Genomic DNA, 22,182 nt, shown 5'->3' on the forward strand with positions numbered 1-22,182 from the left:
AACCTTCAGAGGAGAAAACAGATTCAGAGAGGTAAAGCAACTTGTCCAAAATCACACAGCTGGACTCTCTAAGTTCAAACTCCAACTCAGGTCTAGCTGGCTCTATGCCTGCCCTTAACCAACACTACTATTTTACCTCAAGGATTTTGGACTTCATCCTGCAGATGATAGGAAGCCATTCAAGATTTTTAAGCAGAAGAGTGGGAAAGTCTGGGTTCTTAGAAAGATTCCTATGGGTAGCAGAGTGAAAAACAGACGGGAGCAGAGGGAGACTGGCCTCTTCTAAACGAAAATTTGTAGTCCTAAATTCTGGACTTAAGGTAGTAGAGCAGCGTCACCGTGTGGAATTATTCCCCAACCCAGGTGTGCACGAGTTAGGGCTGGGAGCCTGAGGCTGGGAGCGGCGCAGGAGTGGGCGGGGCTGGAGAGCAAAGCCGGCCTAGGGGGCGGGGCCAGGAGCCCCTCGGTGCTCTGCTGCTTCTGCCTGGAGACGACCGGCTTCCGCCTGCAGGCGGTGGTGTCGAGCGCCGAGCCCCTCGTGTTGGTTGAGGGCCGTTGATGGCGGCGCAGTCTCGGTAGGCGGTATGAGTTTGGCTGGGGGCCGGGCCCCACGGAAGACCGCGGGAAACCGGCTTTCCGGGCTTCTGGAGGCAGAGGAGGAAGATGAGTTCTACCAGACGACTTATGGGGGTTTCACGGAGGCAAGACCTGGGCCCAGGAAGGGGGAGGGAGAAAGCTAAGGGGAGTCCTACGGGAGAAACCTCGGACAAAGAAGGGGGCGGGGAATAGAGAGGAGCCCTGGCCGTTGACACTTGAGACGGGGTGGGCGAGTCGGAAGTGGCGCGGGGAGATACACCGGAGTCCTAAAAGGGAGAGAGCCCTGGACGGGGCAGGAATAAAGAAGCTCTCTGGGCCTCCCAGAGCATGATGGAAACCTGCTGAATGTCTAGTTGCATTTTACTTCTGACGTCTAACACGCACGTCGTAGTCACGTAATATATACTCGTTGGCCCACTCCCTTAAATAGAGGGACTTAGCCTATTCCCTTTTCAGATTTAAAATCTCAATGTAAACTTCTCCTTAGATAACCCTTTCTTGACTGTCTTAAAAAGTGTCCTCGTTTATTTTCTTCATAGAACATTTTCACTGTAATTAGATTTGGTTTGCTTACTTGTTTATATTTGGGTAGGCATTTGTTAAATTTGTGTTGATTGAATCTGTCCATTCTTTAAGTATGTGGAGCACCTAGAGCAAGCCATGCACTGTGATAGGCTCTAGGAAAACAATATTAAAAATACTGCTTTGCCCTGGCTGGGTGGCTTAGTTGGTCAATCCTGCACACCAAAAGATTGTGGGGTTCCATCCCAGGAGGCACCAATCCATGTTTCTCTCTCGCATCAATGTTTCTCTCTTTCTCTCCCTCCGTCCTTCTCTCCCTTCCTCTCTCTCTAAAATCAATAAACAGATTCTCAGGTGAGGATTTAAAAAAAGTAAACATTTAAAAAATAAAATACACTGCTTCCTCCTTATACATTTCAGATCCCATTGAGGAACGAGCTGGATTAACAGTTAAAATACTGTGTGATAAGGAGTAAAATAAGTGGTAAGCTTAGGGTGCTATAGTAACGCATGGGAGCCAGAGTTGGTCAGGATGGGTATCTCTGGGGGAGGAGATGTTTAAGCCGAGGACAGACAGTATGAAACATTGGCCTTGGCTAGGTAAAGAGCAATAGGACTGGGAACTGGGGTAGGAGAAAAGTTAGTCCATGGAGGGGGCAGGGCAGAATGTGTAAAGGCACTGAGGTCCTGGTCCTCAACCTGCACATCTCCTTCTCCAGACCTGAAGGAGAATAAAGATTGGTAAGGATGGAGGTGGTAGGCATGGGCCAGAACATGTCGGGCCTTGTGAGTTATTTTAGGGTTAAGGAGTTTTGCTCTTCACCGAGAGGATTGGAAAGATGATCACATTTGTACTTTAGGAAGCTCACTCTAATGAAGGAATGTTTTGAGGAGAGCATTGGGAGTAGAGAAACATGGACAGGAAGGTTCGAGAGAAATTAAGGCAGTAGAATCCACAGGACTTGGTGACTGATAGGAAGTCATTACTTATACGGTCCTAACCAGCTATTTTAAAATAGAACTTTCTCATCTCTCTTCCAAAAGCCATTATCCTATTCCTGTCATTTTATGAGTCGTTATTTAATATGTACCCATCATGCTTCCAAAAAGGATTTAAGGAGGCTTATGATATAAACAAAAAGTAAGAACAGTAAAAATAGAGAGATCAGAAGTAATTGTACCAGGAGCCTCTGCTGAAATGGTAATAGCAATTAATATTAAATTTAGCTGTGAGCTTCCGGGCAGTGAAATTCTGAATTTCTTTTTTTAGTAAGAAAGAAGCATGTAATTTTTTGAGAGAGAAAATTGGTCAGCATTCAATCCTAGGGAGAATCTCCTCCTTATATAAGATATATAAAGTAACAGGGGTTTGGTATGTGATGTAAAACATTCTCTTATCTAGTCATGTTTATTAATGACCCTTAATAAAAGCCAAAGGGCCCTGGCTGGTGTGTATCAGTGGTTAGAGCATCGGCCCGCACATCGAAGGCCAGGGCTGTGTGGGAGGTAACCAGTTGATGTGTGTCTCTCACATCGATGTCCTCACCCCCCTTCATCTTGCTCCCTTCACCTCTCTCTAAAAATCAATGTAAGAAACATCTTCGGGTGAGGATTAACAACAAAAAAGCCAAAGGATGGTAGTAAATCGGTAACTTTCTTTTCTTATCCTTACCTGAGGACATATTTTTCATTGATTCTAGAGAGAGAGGAAAGGAGAGGAGAATAGGTGGGGGGGTGGAGGGGAGAGAGGAAAAAAAACCACATTGATCGGTTGCCTTCCATACGTGCCCTAACTGGGAATCAAACCCGTGACTCTTCGATGCTCCAGAGAATGCTCTAACTGAGCCACACCAGCCAAGGCTGAAAGCATTTTGCCTGGGCACTAACCTAATGTGTAGTAGAACTACAGCCCTCTGGTGATATGACTAATACCAGGTTAGAGCTGAGGGGATTAATGTGTTCCCAGGCTGTCTTTCACATCATTTGGGAGGAAATGATGGTCATCAGTGCAAGATAGAACTCTGACAGGCTTTGGAGTGTCAACTGTCTCTTATTTGCTTATTTTGGCAGCCTGCATCATTGATTGAAGACAGAGCCACATGTGTGAGGTGCAGTGCCCACCCAGTCAACTCCTTTGCCCCCAGTGTTTTTTTCCCTTTTCCAATGTGGCTGCCAGCCTAGCCCTAATCTGCATCACCTCAGGTTTAGGCTGAACTCCATGTTCTCTACTCCAGCCCGTCTAATCTCCTCCAGAGCGTTCTATGATATCCCTTGTACACAATTTTCCTCTTCCATCAAATCTTCAATGGCTCCCTGCAGTACATAGTCGTAATACCCAACTGGTTTCCTATCCGAACACACCTGAGGAATGAGACATTTCTCAGTAACTTAGTTTACTTCAACAATGATTGTCAATGCTGGGACCAGTAAGGAGAGGACTGAGAGCACTGACCTGCAAGTTAAAGCCATAACTTTATTAACCTGACATTTATTATTTATTTTATAAGAGAACATTTATTTGGAAAGTCACAGGTAGAAGCAGTTCCTAGAAGAAAGGGGCTTAGGAAACAAGTTATGGAGGTAAAGGAAGGGCCCCTGGAGCTTCGGAGTGAGGAGGCTGATGGTAACTACTGAAGGGAGGGCGGGGGACGGGAAAGGCAGGGGTGTGCTCTGGGGAAGGGAAGTGCACAGGGTCCTGCGTCCTAAGGGCTTTAAGGTGGAGTTTTTAGGGGAGGCCCCGGGGGAAGATAGCAGTAAAATATTCAGCAGCTTTCCCCGTGTGCCCTTTCAGGGTTGTGGTCTCCACTGATGGATTGGCTAGCACCAGGGCTGGGGGGTCATTATCTAGTGCAGCTGGGCCTGAGGTCAGCTGGGGCTGGTTTTGTTGCTTATTGCTGACATTTAAATTTCTCTATAGACTGAGTACAACCTTTTCAAATCTTACAGTCTCAATTGATGTTGAAAGGAGGGTGTGCTGGGGCCAAAGGCAGGCAGCTAGGAAGACTTCTTGCCAGAGATAAAGCTTCTGTTTTACTTAGGTTTAGATCCTTATTCCATAAATATGCTATACACCAGCGGTCGCCAACCTTTCGGACCTCACGGACCACTGATCTGTGGACCACTGGTTGGTGACCGCTGCTATACACAGTTCTATTTTGTTCCTGCTAGTTTATCCACTATGCCCTCTTTCCTCTTGGCTGTATAAATACTACCAGTATTTTGTTTTATTTAGTTATTAGAGGCCTGGTGCACGAAATTCATGCACAGGTAGGGTCCCTAGGGCTGGCCAGCGATCAGGGTCAATTGGGACCTTCCAGCTGCTGATGGGGCCTTCCTTCATTCCGTGCCACCCCCTGGTGGTCAGCACACATCATAGCAAGCGATCGAACTCCCGAGGGGACATTTTGCATATTAGCCTTTTATATATATAGATTTTTTAAATATTTTTTTTATTTCAGAGAGGAAGGGAGATGTAGAGAGAAAGAGAGAGAAACATCAGTGATGACAGAGACTCATTGATTGGCTGCCTCCTGCATACCCCCTACTGGGAATCGAGCCTGCAACATGGGCATGTGCCCTGACTGGGAATTGAACCATGACCTCCTGGTTCATGGATTGATGCTCAACCACTGAGCCACACTAGCCAGGCAATACTACCAGTATTTTAAATCGTGGCTCAAGTTCTCTTCATTCTCTAGTCTAAAGCAGGATTCTGCAAACTACAAATCACTGGATAAATCTGACACATTACCTGTTTTAATCTGGTCCTTTACAGGAAAAGTTTGCCAACCGCTGGTCTAAAGGAATAAAGTCCAACATTTAAACCTTTCTAGGCCACCAGTCCATAGCACGTGTTGCTTCCTCTGACCACCTGTAACATTTTATTACCATCTGGTACTTTATATGTTGCCTCACATTATAACTTCCTTTTATAATTATGTCCTGCCCTCTACTAGACTGTAAGACCCCTGAAGGTAGGGACCAAAACATACCCTTTTATACCCTAGCACTTAACGTGGTGTGCTACAGGTAAAGAGCAGTCAATTAATGTGGAAAGGGTGGTGCTGGAGCTAAGGGCCATCAGCTAGGAAGGTTTCTTGCCTAAGAAAAGTGAATGCCTGGGTAGGGAAGGAGAAGGGGACAGCTCTTATCAAGAAAGCAAAAAGATCTGTTCTTCCTGGAGGGGCATTAATGACTCTTGCCAGCAAGAACCTCCTCTCCCTATGTCCTCAGGAATCGGGAGATGATGAGTATCAAGGGGACCAGTCAGACACAGAGGATGAGGTGGACTCTGACTTTGACATCGACGAAGGAGATGAACCATCCAGTGATGGAGAAGCAGAAGAGCCCAGAAGGAAGCGCCGAATAGTCACCAAAGCCTATAAGGTGCAGGGGAAGTCCTGGTTTTCTTGGACTTCCTTAATTCCTATCCTCCCTTCATCAGGTCCTGTACTCCTCGTACCCGCCCCGTTTCCTACAGTGCTAGTTTTCTCATATGATTCTCATCTTCTTTCTCCTTATCTCTCTGTTCCTTGGTGTCTGATTCCAATCTGTCCCCAGGAACCTCTCAAGAGCTTGAGGCCTCGAAAGGTCAGTACCCCAGCTGGTAGCTCTCAGAAGACCCGAGAAGAGAAGACACTGCTACCACTGGAACTACAGGATGATGGTTCTGACAGTGAGTGAGGATGTTTGGGGCAATTGACAAAACTGGAATATGCTGATAAAAGTATTGAATCGGTGTCAAATTTACTGAAGTTGATAACTGTACTATGGTTATGTAAGCAAAGTCCTTGTTCTTAGGAAATATACACTGAAGTATTTAGGCATGGAGAGCCATGATGTGTGCAACTTACCTCTGATTATTCAGAAATAATAAAATACAAGCACACATACAGAATGCAAATGGGCAAAATGTTAATAGTAGGTGATCTGAGTAAAGGATACATGGGTGTTCTTTGTACTATTCTTGCAACTTTTTTTGTAAGTTTGAAATTATTTTCAAGTAAAAAGTTTTAAAATTAAAAAGAAATAATAAAGGAGGTGGACATGAATTCAAAGATTTCTCTCTGACTTCCTTCCCAGGTCGGAAGTCCATGCGTCAGTCTACAGCTGAACATACACGACAAACATTCCTGCGGGTACAGGAAAGGCAGGGCCAGTCACGGCGGCGAAAGGGACCCCACTGTGAGCGGCCACTGACCCAGGAGGAGCTGCTCAGGGAGGCCAAGATCACAGAAGAGCTCAACTTACGTTCACTGGGTCAGTGTGTGGTTTTGAGAACAGTGGGTACAAGGGCTGAGGAGCATGGGAAAAGCTAAGACCTGGAGGACCCAAAGACCTGGAAAGATGGAGATTTGGAACAAGGGCATCTGAAGGAAAAAATGGGGATAGTAAATGATTAGGAGCAAAGAACTGGGCAGTTATGAAAGCTCTGAGGAGCAAGTATTATTGAAGAACTTTGGTGTAAAGTAAGAGTTGTATAGAATGGAGTTCAAATCTTAGTTCTGCTGTTGACTTGTATAAGACTGTAAGCAAATTAATCTATTTGAATCTTGCTTTCTTTGTTCACAAAATAGGGTTGTAATGACTAGTTTAATCAGGAGAATTAGAAATTCAGTAGAATCATGGGATAAAATGCTTTAAAGTAAGAAAATTTTAAAAATCTCCTCAGTTGAGAAGAGAATGACTGAAATGATAGATAGAGGAACCTGAGCTCAATTTAAGAAGGAGAGTGAAGGCTGGAAGGAGCTGATAGAATGAGGAGATATCCATGTATGACAGGTACTGAAGTAGAACAGAGATATCTCCGGGGTAGTGGAGCAAACAGGTTGTGGTCAGAACCTGGATGTAGATGATTTTGAATATTTCAGAGCTGGGGCATTTCAGGCAATGACAGAGTCTAGGCTGTAGCTATAGTGGAATGGAGGAACTAACATGCCATGGACAGGAAGGTTGAGAGATGTGGTAAAGCAGCTGGAGATATGGTGTTGAAGGGGCTATCTGTGTGCACTTTGAAGTTACCAAGGCGGCTTGAGGTGATGGGAGTTGGGGTGGAGATGAAGAGTAGAAACCATTGCCAAAGTCTTCCATGAGTGAGGGCGTGACCGTGATGAAGAAGGAGAGAAGATAAACTAGATTGTGGGCAAAGGTCTCAAAGGAAAAGCAAGTGTGCAGGTGGGCAGAGGACTAGTGACCTGAAAGCTGCAGTGTGGGGCTCAGTAGGGTGTGCTGTGTGGGAAGTGAGAGGATGAGCCCCCTCTAAAGAGGGCTGCAGGGAGAGTGGTGGCCTCAGTGGGCGACAGGTTTCCAGTCAGGCAAGTTGAATGAGGGCAGCTATAGATGAGTTGGCTGATTATAGAGCAGGAGTTCCAGAAAATCCAGGGAAGTGTTCAAGAGAAGGGTTGGAAGGTTGGCTCAAGGGAAAGAAAGCAATATTATCAACCAGAATTTAAGGACGCAAGAGGTTAAAGTACTTGAGTGGTTTCTTGAGGACTCTTCTGGTTAGATTTTTATCCAGAGGATGTGTTCACAGTCCCCACGTTTAACAAGGAAGCAGAATTTTGGAGTTATTTCAGAGGACAGGGACCGGGAATATTTTGATCTCTCTATGCATCAACGAATATTTAGCGAGTGCCTGTGAAGTGTGGAATGCTGCGTGACCTATATTTTGTAGGTAATATGAGCCACAGTCACTGCCCTTAAGGAGGAGACATATATACCAACAGTGAGCTGCCATGGAGCACTGTCACAGGGTCCGGCCAGGGGACTGGTGTGTAGAGGGATGTGCCTGAAAGGAAGGGCAATTATTCAGCTCAGCTACGTGTGAAAATGCAGACCCATGGTTGCCAGGTTTTCTTACTATTTTTTAAGAGAGACTAGAAGTCCCTATTTAAATGTAATTGTCTAATTTTTAAATGTCAGTAACTAATTCAAATTTTTCTTTAAAAGACAACACAGATCAATCAAAATACTTAAGTGGGCTGCCAGCTTGCAACCTCTGCCATAGCCTGTGATAAGTACAGTAATAGAAGAGTGTCCTAGGCTCCGGGGTGGCACAGGAGGGAGTGACTCAAAGCCGTGTTGTATGAGGAATAGGTCAATGGGATGGGTGTTGCAATCAGCCTGGAAACACATGGACACTATTTAAAGGACTGTCTGTGGAAGACTGATTAGACTTCCATCCTCTATGATCTTAAAAGGTAAAAGTATCATCAGAAAGTGTATTTCAATTCAAAATAGGAGACAACTATGTAATGCCTAAAGATGTAATGTGCTGCCATGGATGGGAGCGAGTTGACAGGGCAAATGTGGGGAGTATTTGGGGAATTGAGACGGCTCCTCAAAGGGTTCCTTCCAGCTCTGAAGTCCTACAGTTCTGAGTGGCTGAGGAGCCAAGTGGACTTAAGAAATGGTGAGCAAAGAGGATGTCACGAGGGGCAAGCAGAAACCTTGTAAGATGGGAGATGCTAGAGGGCTTAGAGGACTTCCATAATTGCTGGTTAGGCAGTGACTGACAGCCACAAAGATAATTGAGAGCTTGTAGGGCAGAACTGGGGCGTGGGAAGAGGGGGAACTGACCATCCTCTCATTCCTTTTTGTACCCCAAAGAGACATATGAGCGACTTGAGGCTGACAAAAAGAAGCAGGTTCATAAGAAGCGGAAGTGCCCTGGGCCTGTAATCACCTACCATTCAGTGACAGTGCCGCTGCTGGGGGAGCCGGGCCCTAAGGAAGAGAATGTCGACGTGGAAGGGTGAGTGACTCGGGGGAAAGACAGCTGTTTCTCCCTTCTTTTAGCTGTATTCTCCCAGCCCCATTTCACTACTTTGCTCCCACAGTTCTCACAGACGCTTGGGTATCTTTCAGACTCCTCTTCCCTTCCGCTCCTCTTTCTTTCCCTTTAGCCTCTCTTTTCTTCCTCTCTTCTGTTTTCCCATCCAGCCCAGCTTTCTTTTCCCATCTGCCACTTAATATTCTCAGAATGTTGCCATCACTCTGCCTCCTCCTCCTCTTTCCTCAGCTCTCTGATCTCTCTCAGCTCTTTATCTCTGTCTTTTCCCTCAGACTTGATCCTGCTCCCACGGCTTCTGCACCGACTCCCCAGGCTGGGACTGGAACTGGGACTGGAATCGAGACTGGAACTGGGACTGGAACCGAGACTGGAACCGGGACTGGAACTGGGACTGGAACCACAACTAAACCCGTCATCCCTCCTCCTCCTCGCTGCTCACGTACCTTCATTACTTTTAGTGATGATGCAACATTTGAGGAATGGTTTCCCCAAGTGCGGCCCCCAAAGGTCCCTGTTCGGGAGGTATGTCCAGTGACCCATCGTCCAGCCCTATACCGGGACCCTGTTACAGACATACCCTACGCCACTGCACGAGCTTTCAAGATTATCCGTGAGGCCTACAAGAAGTACATCACTGCCCACGGACTGCCACCCACTGCCTCAGCCCTGGGCCCTGGCCCACCACCTCCTGAGCCCCTCCCTGGCTCTGGGCCTCGAGCCTTGCGCCAGAAAATCGTCATCAAATGAAGAGATGTTTAGTCCTTGAAAACCTCTTTCTGGCCCTGACTTGGGCTCTCAGTGTTCCCCCCTCCTCTCCCTGTTTCTCTCTTTATCATCTCTAATCTTTGCCCAGCCCTTTTTTATATCTCTTTCACCATCTTTTTCCCCTAGTTCCTACTGGTTTTGTGTGTTTTTTTTTAATCTAATAAAATAGAAAGATCCCTTTGCCTGATCTCTAATCTAGGGTTGGGAGCAAGAAGTATTTGTGAATGTCTGCACATATATGGGTCTTTATATTTGTTTAACAATTTATTATGAGCTGCCCTTTTATTGATTGACTAGAGGCCCGGTACACGAAATTTGTGCACGGGGGTCCCTAGTCATGGCCAGTGATCAGGGTCAATGGGGGAGGGTGCCGCAGGCACCTGCCTTGGCTGGCCTGGGGCCTGCGGGCTGGGGGCAGCTCCTGCATTGAGCGCTTGCCCCCTGGTGATCAGTATGCATCATAGCTACCAGTTGTTCCGCTGTTTGGTTGATTTGGATATTAGGCTTTTATTATATAGGATTTTTAGAGATAGAGAAAGGGAAAGAGAGAGACATCGATGTGAGACCAGAACATCAATCAACTGCCTCCAGCACACCCCCTACTGGGGATTGAGCCTGAAACCCCGACGTGCCCTAACCAAGAATCTAACTGGCAACTCCTCAGTGCACAGGATGATGACCAACCAACTGAGCCACACTGACCAGGGCAATGAGCTGCCTTGTTTGTGTGTTTGTTTGCTTTTTAAATATTTTATTGATTTTTGACAGAGGAAGGGAGAGGGATAGAGAGTTAGAAACATCAATGAGAGAGAAACATCAATCGGCTGCCTCCTGCACTCCCCCTACAGAGGATGTGCCCTCAACCAAGGTACATGCCCTTGACGGGAATCGAACCTGGGACCCTTCAGTCCGCAGGCTGACACTCCATCCACTGAGCCAAACCAGTCAGGACATTGTGTGTTTGTTTTAATTTGTTGTTCCACTTATTTATGCATTTGTTAGTTGATTCTTTTTTTCTTTTATTCTGATAAAGTTCATTTGTTTTTATTTATTTTACTTTTTGTTCACTTTTCAATAGTGGACCTTTAGTTGATTCTTGGGATCTAGCCTGCAACCTTGGTGTATCAGGACAACGCTCTAACCACCTGAGCTACCCAGCCAGGGAGCTGCCCTTTTTAAATTGTATTCATTCCTCCAGTTAGATTATAAACATCTTAAAATTAGATACAAAGTCGTAGCTGGTGGCTCAGTGGATAGAGCGTTGGCCTGCAGACTGAAGGGTCCCAGGTTCGATTCTGGCCAAGGGCACATGCCCGGGTTGTGGGCTCGATCCCCCCAGTAGGGGGCGTGCAGGAGGCAGCCAATCAATGATTCTCTCATTGATGTTTCTATCTCCCTCTCTGAAATCAATAAAAATTAGACACCAAAACAAAATCCTTATACTCACCTTTATGTCACCTTATAGTCACTGCTTTGAATATTGCAGGCACCAAATAAGTAGGAACTATATGATTCTCTTAGAACTCCAGTTTCTAGGACCTAGGCTTGTAGGAGAGGAGGAAGTGTCATGGCTGTTAGTGGCCACTAGAGGCTCTCAGGGCTGGGCAGAGTATGGGGGCTGTGTATATGTGATCTCCCACTACCCCCCACCTGGCCAGAGCTAAAATAATAAAATGCTGAGCTCACTGTTCCCCCACCCTTTCCCCCGGCACCCGGGCACTGGACTCCTGCACTCCTCCTGCCGCAGGGACAGTGCTCCAGTAGAACACAGCCTGACGGACAGAAGGGGAGGTGAGGGAAGTGGCCTTCAGGACTGGTAGGTGGGGAACGCAGAGGCTTACGGATCAGAGCCTGGTGGGAGATGGGAAGAGTGGCTCCTATTGGGAATAATACAAAGTGTATCTCTGTCTCTGTCACTCAGTGTATGTTTCTGCCACTGTCCGTCATATTCCCTAACTGTAGTTTACATTGTCAATGTAAGTACCATACTCTTTCTGGCTCCTTCATATTAAGCATGGTGTGTATGTGTAGCTTTTGTGTAATTTTATATTGAAAAGACTGCAAGTTTAACCCTTCCATTGTTTTTAAAGAAACTCCCATTTAGAAAGCATTTCCCACCCACTGGTCTGGTGTCACCTTCCTGTCCAAAGCCAGGGACAAATTATGGGGACTCAGCCCCTCCTCCGAGGACATACCACCCTTCCCCCAACCTGGAAGTACGTGCTCCTGCCCCCCCAGCTTCTCCGCACCCCTGCTTTCTCTTAGGATTTAGAGTTTTAGCAAACAGTGAAATCTTGATCCCCTACAATAAAAGAAGAAATGAGGGTGGGGTAAGAGAACTGTCCCCCAAAAAAACCTTGCTTTCTTAAACCAGTTTAGGAAAAAGACTGCATTATAGGGAAGAGAGGAGAAATATCCCTGAAGCTTTCTGCCCCCCAACTCCTTTCAATAGGAACTGGGCCTGGAGCCAACTGTTGAGCAGCTGTAGTAGGTCAAGAGGCCCAATGGGCGAGGTAATAAGGGAGGGGTGCTGCCAGGATTTTCCATCAGCCTGGAAGCCTGGATCCTCATCCAGAGTGGCTGGAAGCTGAGGAAGCAGCAAGAAGGAGGCTCTGGTTCTAACTAAACAACCTAACCTTCCCCCATCTTTCCATGCTCAACTAGATTTCTAACCTTAAGGCATCCAGTTCATTGTTTTGCTCCCTAGCTGGTCTCTCTATGTCCCTACTGTGTTTGTCCATGTGGGTCTTTCCACTGTCCAACCACTTTCCTCATGTTCCCCAGGCTCTGTGAGTGCCACACTGTGGGGAGGGGGTGGGGGCCATCATGTCATCGTATCTGAAGGAACTGGAGAAATACAGAGACATCGATGAAGATGAGATCCTAAGGACCTTGAGCCCCGAGGAGCTAGAGCAGCTGGACTGCGAGCTACAGGAGATGGACCCTGAGGTAGGGGCTCTAGCACAAGGAACCAGGGTCAATCCCCAGGCATTTGGGGAAGGCTACAGGGCCCTGGGTGGCTGAGACTAGACCTACCTTTGGGAAGTCCCAGGAAGGCCAGGGAAAATGTGTCTGGAGATGTTTTAGGGAGCCCTGGAGGTGCCCCAGGTCAGAGGGGAAGTCTGACTTGCCCCCCAAAACTCATCCCTAAGAACCTGCTCCTGCCAGCTGGACTAAGACAACGTGACCAGACGAAGAAGAGCCCAACAGGGCCACTGGACCGAGAGGCCCTTTTGCAGTACCTGGAGCAGCAGGCACTAGAGGTCAAAGAGCGTGATGACTTGGTGCCCTTCACAGGCGAGAAGAAGGGTATGGAGACCCTAACATCCATGCCTCCCGGAACCCAAATGGCTGTCTCTCACATGTCCCCCTTCCAGCTTCCCTCTCACCTGCCAGCTCCTAGCTGCTTGGGGACTCTACTGCCCTGATACCTGCATGCCAGTTTGCCCGCTTCCGCTGTTATAAAAGACGCAGGAGTCCTGAGCTTGAAGAGAACTCAGGCTTTCCAGTGTCCCCTAGTGACCCAACATTCTGAAATCTCCTGGAGAAAAAAAGGAAGCTGGAGGCCTGGATCTTAGCCCTCTAATGAACCATCCTTCCTCTTCCCATCAGGGAAACCATATATTCAACCCAAAAGGGAAATTCCAGCACAGGAGCAGATCACTCTGGAGCCTGAGCTGGAGCAGGCACTGGCCAATGCCACAGATGCTGAAATGTGTGATATTGCAGGTAGGTAACTGTGGGAAGTTGAGGAGAGTGGGAAGATCAGGGGCTGGGGGTCCTATTCATGGCATGGGATTAATGGGGAAGGCCCGGAACCAGGACATGGATGTTTGAAAAACCTCAGGTAGTGGTTTTTAATTTTTCTTGCTTGTTTACATTATTCATTCATTTTTTAATTTAATATGCTAAATTAAAATATCTCAAGGGCGCCGAAACCGGTTTGGCTCAGTGGATAGAGCATCGGCCTGCGGACTGAAAGGTCCCAGGTTCGATTCCGGTCAAGGGCATGTACCTTGGTTGCGGGCATATCCCCAGTGGGGGGTGTGCAAGAGGCAGCTGATCGATGTTTCTCTCTCATCGATATTTCTCTCTATGTGTCTCCCTTCCTCTCTGTAAAAAATCAATAAAATATATATAAAAAAATATCTCAAGGGCAATTTTACAGGGATTATAAAGCAAATAAAAGTGGAACTATTCTAGCCCTAACCGGTTTGGCTCAGTGGATAGAGTGTCGGCCTGCAGACTGAAAGGTCCCAGGTTCGATTCCGGTCAAGGGCATGTACCTTGGTTGCAGGCACATCCCCAGTGGGAGGTGTGCAGGAGGCAGCTGATCGATGTTTCTCTCTCATTGATGTTTCTAACTCTCTATCCCTCTCCCTTCCTCTCTGTAAAAAATCAATAAAATATATTTTAAAAAAATGGAACTATTCTAGCTGAAAACAGGCAGAAGTCTGACAGACTCCCTCAACCTCTAGTGGCTCCTTAGGGACCTTCGTTAGCTCAGTCTCAATATTTTAAAAACTACTGCCTCAAGCAATTTATGGAAGGGACCCCTGGGGCCAAGGGAGGGGGAACCTCTTTGGAAGAGTGGAAGAAGTCAGGCTTAAAAAATTCAACAGATTCAGAATGAGATGAGAGGGGTGGCTTGGAAACATCCCTTCTCATTCCTTATCCCCCCTCTGTTTCCTCTTTCCAGCAATTCTGGGCATGTACACACTGATGAGCAACAAGCAATACTATGATGCCATCTGTAGTGGAGAAATCTGCAACACCGAAGGCATTAGTAGTGAGTATGTCGGGGAGCATGGCTCCCAGGGCTCTTGGCAGGCAGTCCCAGAGTCTGAGGAAAGGTAGCAAAGGACGAGACAGGTGAATTGGGAAGAAGACATGTGCATAAGTGGTAAGAGAACCAACAGGGAGGCGGTTGCAGGGTATAAAGGTTTCCTTCCTGCCTTCACCCACAGGTGTAGTGCAGCCTGACAAGTATAAGCCAGTGCCAGATGAGCCCCCAAATCCCACAAATATCGAGGAGATATTAAAGAGTGTTCGAAGCAATGACAAGGAGCTGGAGGAGGTGAACCTCAATAATATAAAGGTAATTGACCCCCATCCTCCAAATAATAAAACTGGGATAACTGCTGACATGGGAGTTCCTTAGCCCACCATCTTCTCCTGTTCCCCTCTGACAGGACATCCCAATACCCATGCTAACTGAACTGTGTGAGGCCATGAAGACAAATACCCATGTCCGGAGCTTCAGTCTGGTGGCCACGAAGAGTGGTGACCCCATTGCCAATGTAAGGCTGGTTGACATCCCTAGCCCTCTCCCCATAACTTGACATGCATTCCTGGCAAGGCTGTCATAAAGCGTTGTGCTGGGGATGCTATTCCCATCACGCTCTCTTAGGGTAGCCCTGATGGAGACTCCTACCCTCAGTCCTACAGCTCACAGTCTGAAATCCTTAGATCATCTTCCCAAAGAGCCAAACCCTCTCTACTACCCCCAACTCCACTGCACACTTAATCTCCCTTACTTCTGTCACCCCCTAGCCCCACCTACAGCTCCTCAAGGACTTGTCTCAAAGAGCTGTGTTTCCCTCTTGCTCCTGTTCTCTCTCCTCAGTCATCTGTGAAACTGTCCCCTAATCCTAACCCAAGTCCCTACTACCCAGGCGGTGGCTGACATGTTGCGTGAGAATCGTAGCCTCCAGAGCCTGAACATTGAATCCAACTTCATTAGCAGCACAGGGCTCATGGCTGTGCTGAAGGCAGTTCGGGAAAATGCCACGCTCACTGAGCTCCGTGTAGACAACCAGGTCAGCATTCCCTTCCCTTGGGCTTTGCATTCAGCTAATACTCACTAAGTCTCCTCCCTGAGGCAGCCACTGGGTCAGGATCTCACCTGATCTTGTTTGATTTCTCTTCATTGTCTCTATGAAGGGAGCCAAACCAGCACCTCTCCCACGCTGGAGAAACAAGCCCCCTTGACCTCCCAAAGGGTGGGTGATCTGGAACAGTGAACCACCCAGAGAGGGTGCTGACAACTGTCATCTCTCCTGCCCCCAGCGCCAGTGGCCTGGTGATGCAGTGGAGATGGAGATGGCCACCGTGCTCGAACAGTGTCCCTCCATCGTCCGCTTTGGCTACCATTTTACACAGCAAGGGCCACGAGCTCGGGCAGCCCAAGCCGTGACCCGGAACAATGAACTACGTGAGTAACTACAGACATGGTGTTGGGGGGGAGGGTCAATAGGTAAAAAAGCTAGCGGATAGTCCTAAAAGCTGACTTAGTGACTAACAGTCGGGGATGCTGCCAAAGTGATATTCACATATGAAGTGCAAATCCCATAAGAGGTCAGAAAGTAGATAGAGAAGTCCCCCTGCCCCAAATATATACCTGTAGAGAAGGAGAAAGGAAGGTAGACATACCTCTGTGGAAACATAGTATTTTTGTTGTCATTTTTTATTTTGTTTTATTAATATGATATGGGCATGTTTGGTGGCCTAAGGCATTACCTCTTTACAAGTGTAGTCAAGAAGCTGGAAGGGAGACCACCTTTGCAAAAAGCAAGAGGTGGAACAAACCTTGTGTTTAGCCCTGGCTGGTTTGGCTCAGTGGATAGAGCGTCGGCCTGTGGACGGAAAGGTCCCAGGTACGATTCCGGTCAAGGGCATGTACCTTGGTTGCGGGCACATCCCCAGTGGGAGGTGTGCAGGAGGCAGCTGATCGATGTTTCTCTCTCATTGATATTTCTCTCTATCCCTCTCCCTTCCTCTCTGTAAAAAATCAATAAAATATATTTAAAAAAACAAACAAAAAAAACAACACTTGTGTTTACTCTTCCTCCTTTACAGGTCGCCAGCAAAAAAAGAGATAACACTACCTTTGACTTTACCATCAAGAGCTGGGAGCCCTGAATGCTAAAATCCTCATCTGTTCCCTTTTCCTGTAAATAAAGGTCCTTCTGTCCACTCTGCCTGCCTCCTTCCTTGGGCTTTGGGGTGGAAATCTTGGCGCTAACCCCCAAGGGTTACTGCCAGTTCATCTGGGGATTATTTATACTCTGGGGATCAACAGGCAGAGAGGTTAAGTTACTAGGAAGAGGTGGGGGAGCTCCCTCCCTTGGTGTTCCCCATCACCCTGCTAATGCTGTTAGTCTCTTCTACTTTCACAGGATACTTAGCCTCAGCCCTGTTTCCAGATGTGGCCAGACGCCCCCCCCCCCCCCCCCCCCCCAGTTTCTACCCACAACCCTCATGTGATTTGAAGAAGGAAAAGATTTTGAGTGGAGGTAGTGAAGAAGGCAGACAACATGAAGGGCAAAGACCTCTTCTGACAGACTTATTAATAGGGCACCGGGCTGTGTGCAGCTGACGCTTGGCATGACTTTGGTAGAAGGTGGGGGAGGGGTTAGAAGTATGGGCAGCTGTGTACATTGCAGGGAAGGATTGGCTGGACTGAGAACGAACACCTCTGAAATCCTGAAGTGGGACAAGGAACCAGACATGAGGAAAGTTAGGCTCCCAGCGCCTGCTATAGTTTATTTGTGAATTAAATGGGGAAAGAGAGTATCAGTCTAAGGGGAGATCAGGAGGTTCCTCCTCATCAGAATCAAACTCAACATTCTCATCTTTTACCCATCCACCTCGTCCATCTGGAATCCATCCAGAGCTAGAAACATCAGAGAAAACAGAATTGGTCAGGAAAGGTTTATTAAGTCAGTGGGGTAGGAAAAAACAATTCAGAAGGTTTGAAAAGAGGAGGGTCATAGGAAAAAGGGAAGAGTGATTCTGCATACTCACCTTCGAAGAGTGAGGTAATGATCCAGGGCTCGTCTTCTCGTGGGGCTCATAGGTGCAGGGGATGACACAGCTGCTGACTCCTTAGTCTGTGGGCCTGCCCCCGGCTCAGGGTCCCCACTGGGCTTCCCACTTTGGAGTTCAACCTCTGGGGGTAGCAGAGGGAAAGGTGAGACAGAGGGACGAGGAGCTTCCGGCCTGGATAGAGAAAAATCAAAATCTGTCAAAGCAGTCAAGGGAAGGGCCATTTCTCCTGTGACTCCCAACCCCTTGGAGCAGTGCTTCCTAAATTGTGTTCATCAAGACATTCACGTGGCTCTTGTCTGTCTGGCTCAGTTGATAGAGCATTGGCCTGTGGAATGAAGGGTCCCGGGTTCCATTCCAGTCAAGGGCATGTACCTCAGTTGCAGGCTCCATCCCTGGCCCTGGTCAGGGCACATGTGGGAGGCAACCAGTTGATGTGTCCTTGCATCGATGTTTCTCTGTGTCTCTCCCCGTCCCTTCCACTCTTTCTAAAAATCAATGGAAAAATATCCTCTAGTGGGGATTAAAAAAAAAGAAAAGAAAAAGATATTATGTCCTTCATAGAAAGGCTTTTGCAATCAAATGAATTTAGGAAAGGCTAGATTAAAAATTTTTTATCTTAAGACTTTGTAGATCCCTATTCTTCAAAAGTATCCTACTTTGGATAAGGACAACGGGGGGGAGGGAACCGGGTGATGGGGAGATATGGGGGGAAAAAAGGAGAAACAATTGTAATAATCTGAACAATAAAGATTTATTTAAAAAAAAAAAGTATCCTACTTTGGGGTGGGAAGAGATCAACCACATAATGTGTATACATATATGCATAACCCATGGACACAGACAATAGGGTAGTGAAGGCCTGGGGCAAGGGGCAGAGGTGGGCTAGATGGAGCCAATGGGGTAGAAAAGGGGACATATGTAATATTTTCAACAATAAAGTTTTAATTTTTTAAAAAGTATCCTACTTTGGCCCTAGCTGGTTTGGCTCACTGGATAGAGCATCGGCCTTTGGACTGAAGGGTCCCAGGTTCGATTCCGGTCAAGGGCATGTACCTTGGTTGCAGGCACATCCCCAGTAAGGGGTATGCAGGAGGCAGCTGATCGATGCTTCTCTCTCATCGATGTTTCTAACTCTCTATCCTTCTCCCTTCCTCTCTGAAAAAAGTCAATAAAATATATATTTTTTTATTCTTTTTAAAAAATATATTTTATTGATTTTAGAGAGGAAGGGAGAGGGAGAGATGGATAGAAACATCAATGATGAGAGAGAATCATTGATTGGCTGCCTCTTGCACGCCCCCTACTGGGGATCAAGGCCGCAACCCAGGCATGTGCCCTTGGCAGGAATCGAACCTGGGAGACCTTTCAGTCCGCAGACTGACGCTCTATCCATTGAGCCAAACCAGCTAGGGCTAAAATATATTTTTTTAAAAAGTATCCTACTTTGTAATTTGACAAAGTGTGATATCCCAAACTTTTTTATAAATCACAAAATTCTTTCCCCTGAAATACCAGTTAACATCTCCTGAACACTACAATTGCTCCTGAGAATACAATTTGGAAAACCATCTTACCTTATAATAGACAAATATGCAAATTGACCGCACCTTCGCTATGCCCAAGCCACGCCCACCAACCACGCCACTCCCACCAACCACGCCCACCAGGAAACCGTTGCAATGACGTTGGGGTATGGCGGAGCCCAAGGCCGGGAAAGCCTCGGGTGGAGGCTTTCCCGGCTTTGGGCACCAGCGGGAAGCCTGCACGGATAGAAGGCAACGACCAGGGGGTCGGCTCCTGCGATCCTTAGCAGGGATGCTGGGTGCGGCTGAGCCCAAGGCCGGGAAAGCCGCCCGAGGCTTTCCCAGCCTTGGGCACCAGCGGGGAGCCTGCACGGATCGCAGGAAACCACTGGGGGTCGGCTCCTGCGATCCTTAGCAGGGATGTTGGGTGCCGCCGAGCCCAAGGCCACCGCCCGGGGCCAAGCCCCGACCCTGAAAGAAGGCAGAAGGCGGTGGCCACAGCCAAGGCCTGGGTCCCCGGTGCCGGCAGAAAACTGGTGCAGGCAGCCAGGTGAATGAAGGTCTATTGCACGAATCTTCGTGCAAACGGGCTACTAGTCACTTAAGAACCATCTATGGGGGTTTGAAGGGTGGTGGGCTGCGGTGGGGCGGGGAGGGTGACTGAGCACAAAAGAAAAAAAGAGAACTCATTGACATGGACAACAGCGTGGTGACAGCAGGGGGTGGAGGTGCAAGAGGGTATATAGGGATAAATGGTGATAAAAATTAAAAAGAAAAAAGAACCATCTATCTCCTTTTATCCCTCCCTATCGGGCTTTCCCACCCCACAGACCTGTACTTTCGGCGACAGCAACTGTTATAGTGAGGAGCTCTGTGCAGAGCATTCTGGGTGATAAGTCGAGTCTGGGTTAACAGAGGAGCCTGGTATGGAGATGAAAAACAGAGTCAGAGCTTCTTTCTAGAAGCCAAAAAGCCCTTCAAGCCTAAGTTATGCAGTATGGTGCTCCCTGGGAACACACACTTCCATCGCTTGATTACCTCTCCTTTGGTCTCTTCCCTCTCCAATTCATTCTGCTGTCTTGGACTCTGCTCTACTCCTTTTCCTGACTGCTTCTTGCCATAGAAAAGCTGCAGGCCTGAGGATAAAAGCAAGAGAATTAAAAGCAAAGCACCTTGAGTGATCTGCACACATTTTATTATTTTATTACTTTTAAATATATATATATACTAGTAGCCCGTTTGCACGAAGATTCGTGCAATAGACCTTCATTCACCTGGCTGCCTGCACCAGTTTTCTGCCGGCACCAGGGACCCAGGCCTTGGCTGTGGCCACCGCCTTCTGCCTTTTTCAGGGTCGGGGCTTGGCCCCGGGCGGTGGCCTTGGGCTCGGCGGCACCCAACATCCTTGCTAAGGATCGCAGGAGCCGACCCCCAGTGGTTTCCTGCGATCGGTGCAGGCTCCCCGCTGGTGCCCAAGGCCCGGAAAGCCTCGGCCCCTGGGACCCCCGGGAGGGGCGGGAGGGGCCGGGCCACGCCCCGCCAGGTGGCCGATCGACCCGGACCCCGGGAGGGGCGGGAGGGGCAGGGCCACGCCCTCCCAGGTGGAGATCAACCCTGGGACGCCCAGGAGGGGCCAGACACGCCCCCCCGGGTGGCCGATCGCCCCCCGGGACCCCCGGGAGGGGCGGGAGGGGCAGGGCCACGCCCTCCCAGGTGGATGATCAACCCCCGGGAGGGGCGGGAGGGGCCTGGACACGCCCCCCTACGTGGCCGATCGCCCCAGGCACCCCCGGGAGTGGCGGCATGGGCCCGGCCACTTGGCACCGCCATCTTGAACTTCTCAACGGCGGATATGCCACCCGGAGTCCCGCCCCCAGCCTCCTGCCGGCCCAATCGTGGGCATAGCAGAGGTGCGGTCAATTTGCATGTTTCTCTATTATAAGGTAAGATTTTTTAATCCTTACTGGAGGATCTGACCTTCCTTTAGGGAAAAAAAAAAGAGAGAGAGAGAGACAGACAGAGGAAGGGAGAGAGAGAGGAAAACAAAAACAGAAACATTGGTGTGAGAGAGAAACACAGATCAGTTGCCTCACAAACTCACACCTGGGATCAAACCTGAAACCTACTAGGTATGACCAGGAATGGAACCCAGAACCTTTTGGTATACGGGGGACATTCCAACCAACAGAGCCACCTGGCCAGGGCTTAAGGGTTTATTCTCCATCCCCTGTCTTCTGACAAACTTACTGGATAGATGTTTCTTGCCTGCACGGTGGGCAGTCAGCATGGTCAGGGTGTCCAGTACAGGTCGGTGGGGACATATGGCACAAGCAAAGCTGGAGAGGAGAGAGAACGTAAATAGTCCTCGGGGAGTGGGTCTCTGCCGGAGGTCCCACCCTGTCCTACCAGTCCTTTCCAAAGCCCAACTCCCAACTATCCTAATCTCCACCACCCACATCCCTGCTCTCACTCCCCACCAAAAAACCCTAGATCCTTCCGCTCTCCTCAATAACAAACGTTTATTTAGCCTCTAATCGCAGAACCCTCAGGCCTGATCTACTCTCGCCCTCCCTCACCGTCCATCCCGTAGCATCAGCGCCTCGTCCTCTGGTATATAACTGGCCAGCAGGTCCCCAACTCTTCGCTTCTGCAAAGAGAAGGGAAAGAAGTCCGGAAAGATCAGCGGGATAGGAGGTGTGTGTGTGTGGTGGTGGTGGGAATGACAGGGACAAGGACAGGGACTCAAACGGACTAAAGACCATGGAGAGAACAGAGATCACAGAGCGAAGAAGGGGTCACAACCCAGGACTAGTAACCCAAGACTAGTAACCCTGACTCCCCGCCCCCCAACCCCCAACTCACAACCCCCATCCCCCATCTGTTGCCAGAGCAACAAAACAACCCCTTCACGGCCTTCAGAGGGCAGCGGAAGCTGCTCTCGACGCTCCCCTCTCGCGCTTACTTTGAGCACATTGAGTTGACTCCAGTCATCCCCCTCTCGCTTGAAAGACATCACAACTGTGAGCCCCAGAAATAATAAATTCTATTGCACAGACTTCGCCACTCCTTTCAGGCCACCGTAGCAAGAGTGGGGCGTCTCCTTTCCGTCCGGTCTCTTCCCGTTCGGCCTCCTTACTTCCGGGGACGGCTTCC

The 22,182-nt window shown here is 48.4% G+C and overlaps 3 protein-coding genes across 3 annotated transcripts; 2 read left to right on the forward strand and 1 right to left on the reverse strand.

Moving 5' to 3' along the window:
• The first annotated feature begins 530 nt into the window (after positions 1 to 530).
• Positions 531 to 9,943, forward strand: VPS72 (vacuolar protein sorting 72 homolog). Its single transcript, XM_079761294.1, has 6 exons — positions 531 to 701; positions 5,353 to 5,505; positions 5,680 to 5,794; positions 6,202 to 6,378; positions 8,728 to 8,872; positions 9,184 to 9,943. The coding sequence occupies exons 1-6, from the start codon at positions 585 to 587 to the stop codon at positions 9,656 to 9,658; spliced, it is 1,182 nt and encodes a 393-aa protein (XP_079617420.1). The 5' UTR covers positions 531 to 584; the 3' UTR covers positions 9,659 to 9,943.
• Positions 9,944 to 12,487: 2,544 nt separating this feature from the next.
• Positions 12,488 to 16,557, forward strand: TMOD4 (tropomodulin 4; the record flags this gene model as incomplete). Its single annotated transcript, XM_079761490.1, has 9 exons — positions 12,488 to 12,625; positions 12,829 to 12,985; positions 13,289 to 13,405; positions 14,376 to 14,465; positions 14,644 to 14,774; positions 14,869 to 14,976; positions 15,352 to 15,495; positions 15,746 to 15,890; positions 16,535 to 16,557. The coding sequence occupies exons 1-9, from the start codon at positions 12,503 to 12,505 to the stop codon at positions 16,555 to 16,557; spliced, it is 1,038 nt and encodes a 345-aa protein (XP_079617616.1). The 5' UTR covers positions 12,488 to 12,502.
• Positions 16,558 to 16,947: 390 nt separating this feature from the next.
• LOC307093412 (sodium channel modifier 1) lies at positions 16,948 to 22,181 on the reverse strand. Its single transcript, XM_079761492.1, has 7 exons — positions 21,992 to 22,181; positions 21,606 to 21,676; positions 21,277 to 21,365; positions 20,068 to 20,165; positions 19,862 to 19,950; positions 17,483 to 17,677; positions 16,948 to 17,351 (listed from the first exon to the last, which is right to left on the reverse strand). Exons 1-7 carry the CDS (start codon positions 22,040 to 22,042, stop codon positions 17,252 to 17,254), a joined length of 693 nt encoding a protein of 230 aa, XP_079617618.1. The 5' UTR covers positions 22,043 to 22,181; the 3' UTR covers positions 16,948 to 17,251.
• Between the last annotated feature and the right edge of the window lies 1 nt (position 22,182).

This window comes from Cnephaeus nilssonii (genome assembly GCF_951640355.1).
Source record: "Cnephaeus nilssonii genome assembly, chromosome: 21".
NCBI classification, from domain to species: Eukaryota; Metazoa; Chordata; class Mammalia; order Chiroptera; family Vespertilionidae; genus Cnephaeus; species Cnephaeus nilssonii.

What these genes read in the sequence shown, in the direction of transcription:
- VPS72 (XM_079761294.1), top strand. Translation starts at nt 585, where the DNA reads ATGAGTTTGGCTGGGGGCCGGGCCCCACGGAAGACCGCGGGAAACCGG. An exon ending in CTTATGGGGGTTTCACGGAG is followed by an intron (nt 702 to 5,352) that starts GCAAGACCTGGG and finishes CTATGTCCTCAG; the next exon opens with GAATCGGGAGATGATGAGTA. An exon ending in GAGAATGTCGACGTGGAAGG is followed by an intron (nt 8,873 to 9,183) that starts GTGAGTGACTCG and finishes CTTTTCCCTCAG; the next exon opens with ACTTGATCCTGCTCCCACGG.
- LOC307093412 (XM_079761492.1), bottom strand. Translation starts at nt 22,042, where the DNA reads ATGTCTTTCAAGCGAGAGGGGGATGACTGGAGTCAACTCAATGTGCTC. An exon ending in CTGATGCTACGGGATGGACG is followed by an intron (nt 21,366 to 21,605) that starts GTGAGGGAGGGC and finishes TCTCCTCTCCAG; the next exon opens with CTTTGCTTGTGCCATATGTC. An exon ending in GGGAAGAGACCAAAGGAGAG is followed by an intron (nt 19,951 to 20,067) that starts GTAATCAAGCGA and finishes TCTCCATACCAG; the next exon opens with GCTCCTCTGTTAACCCAGAC.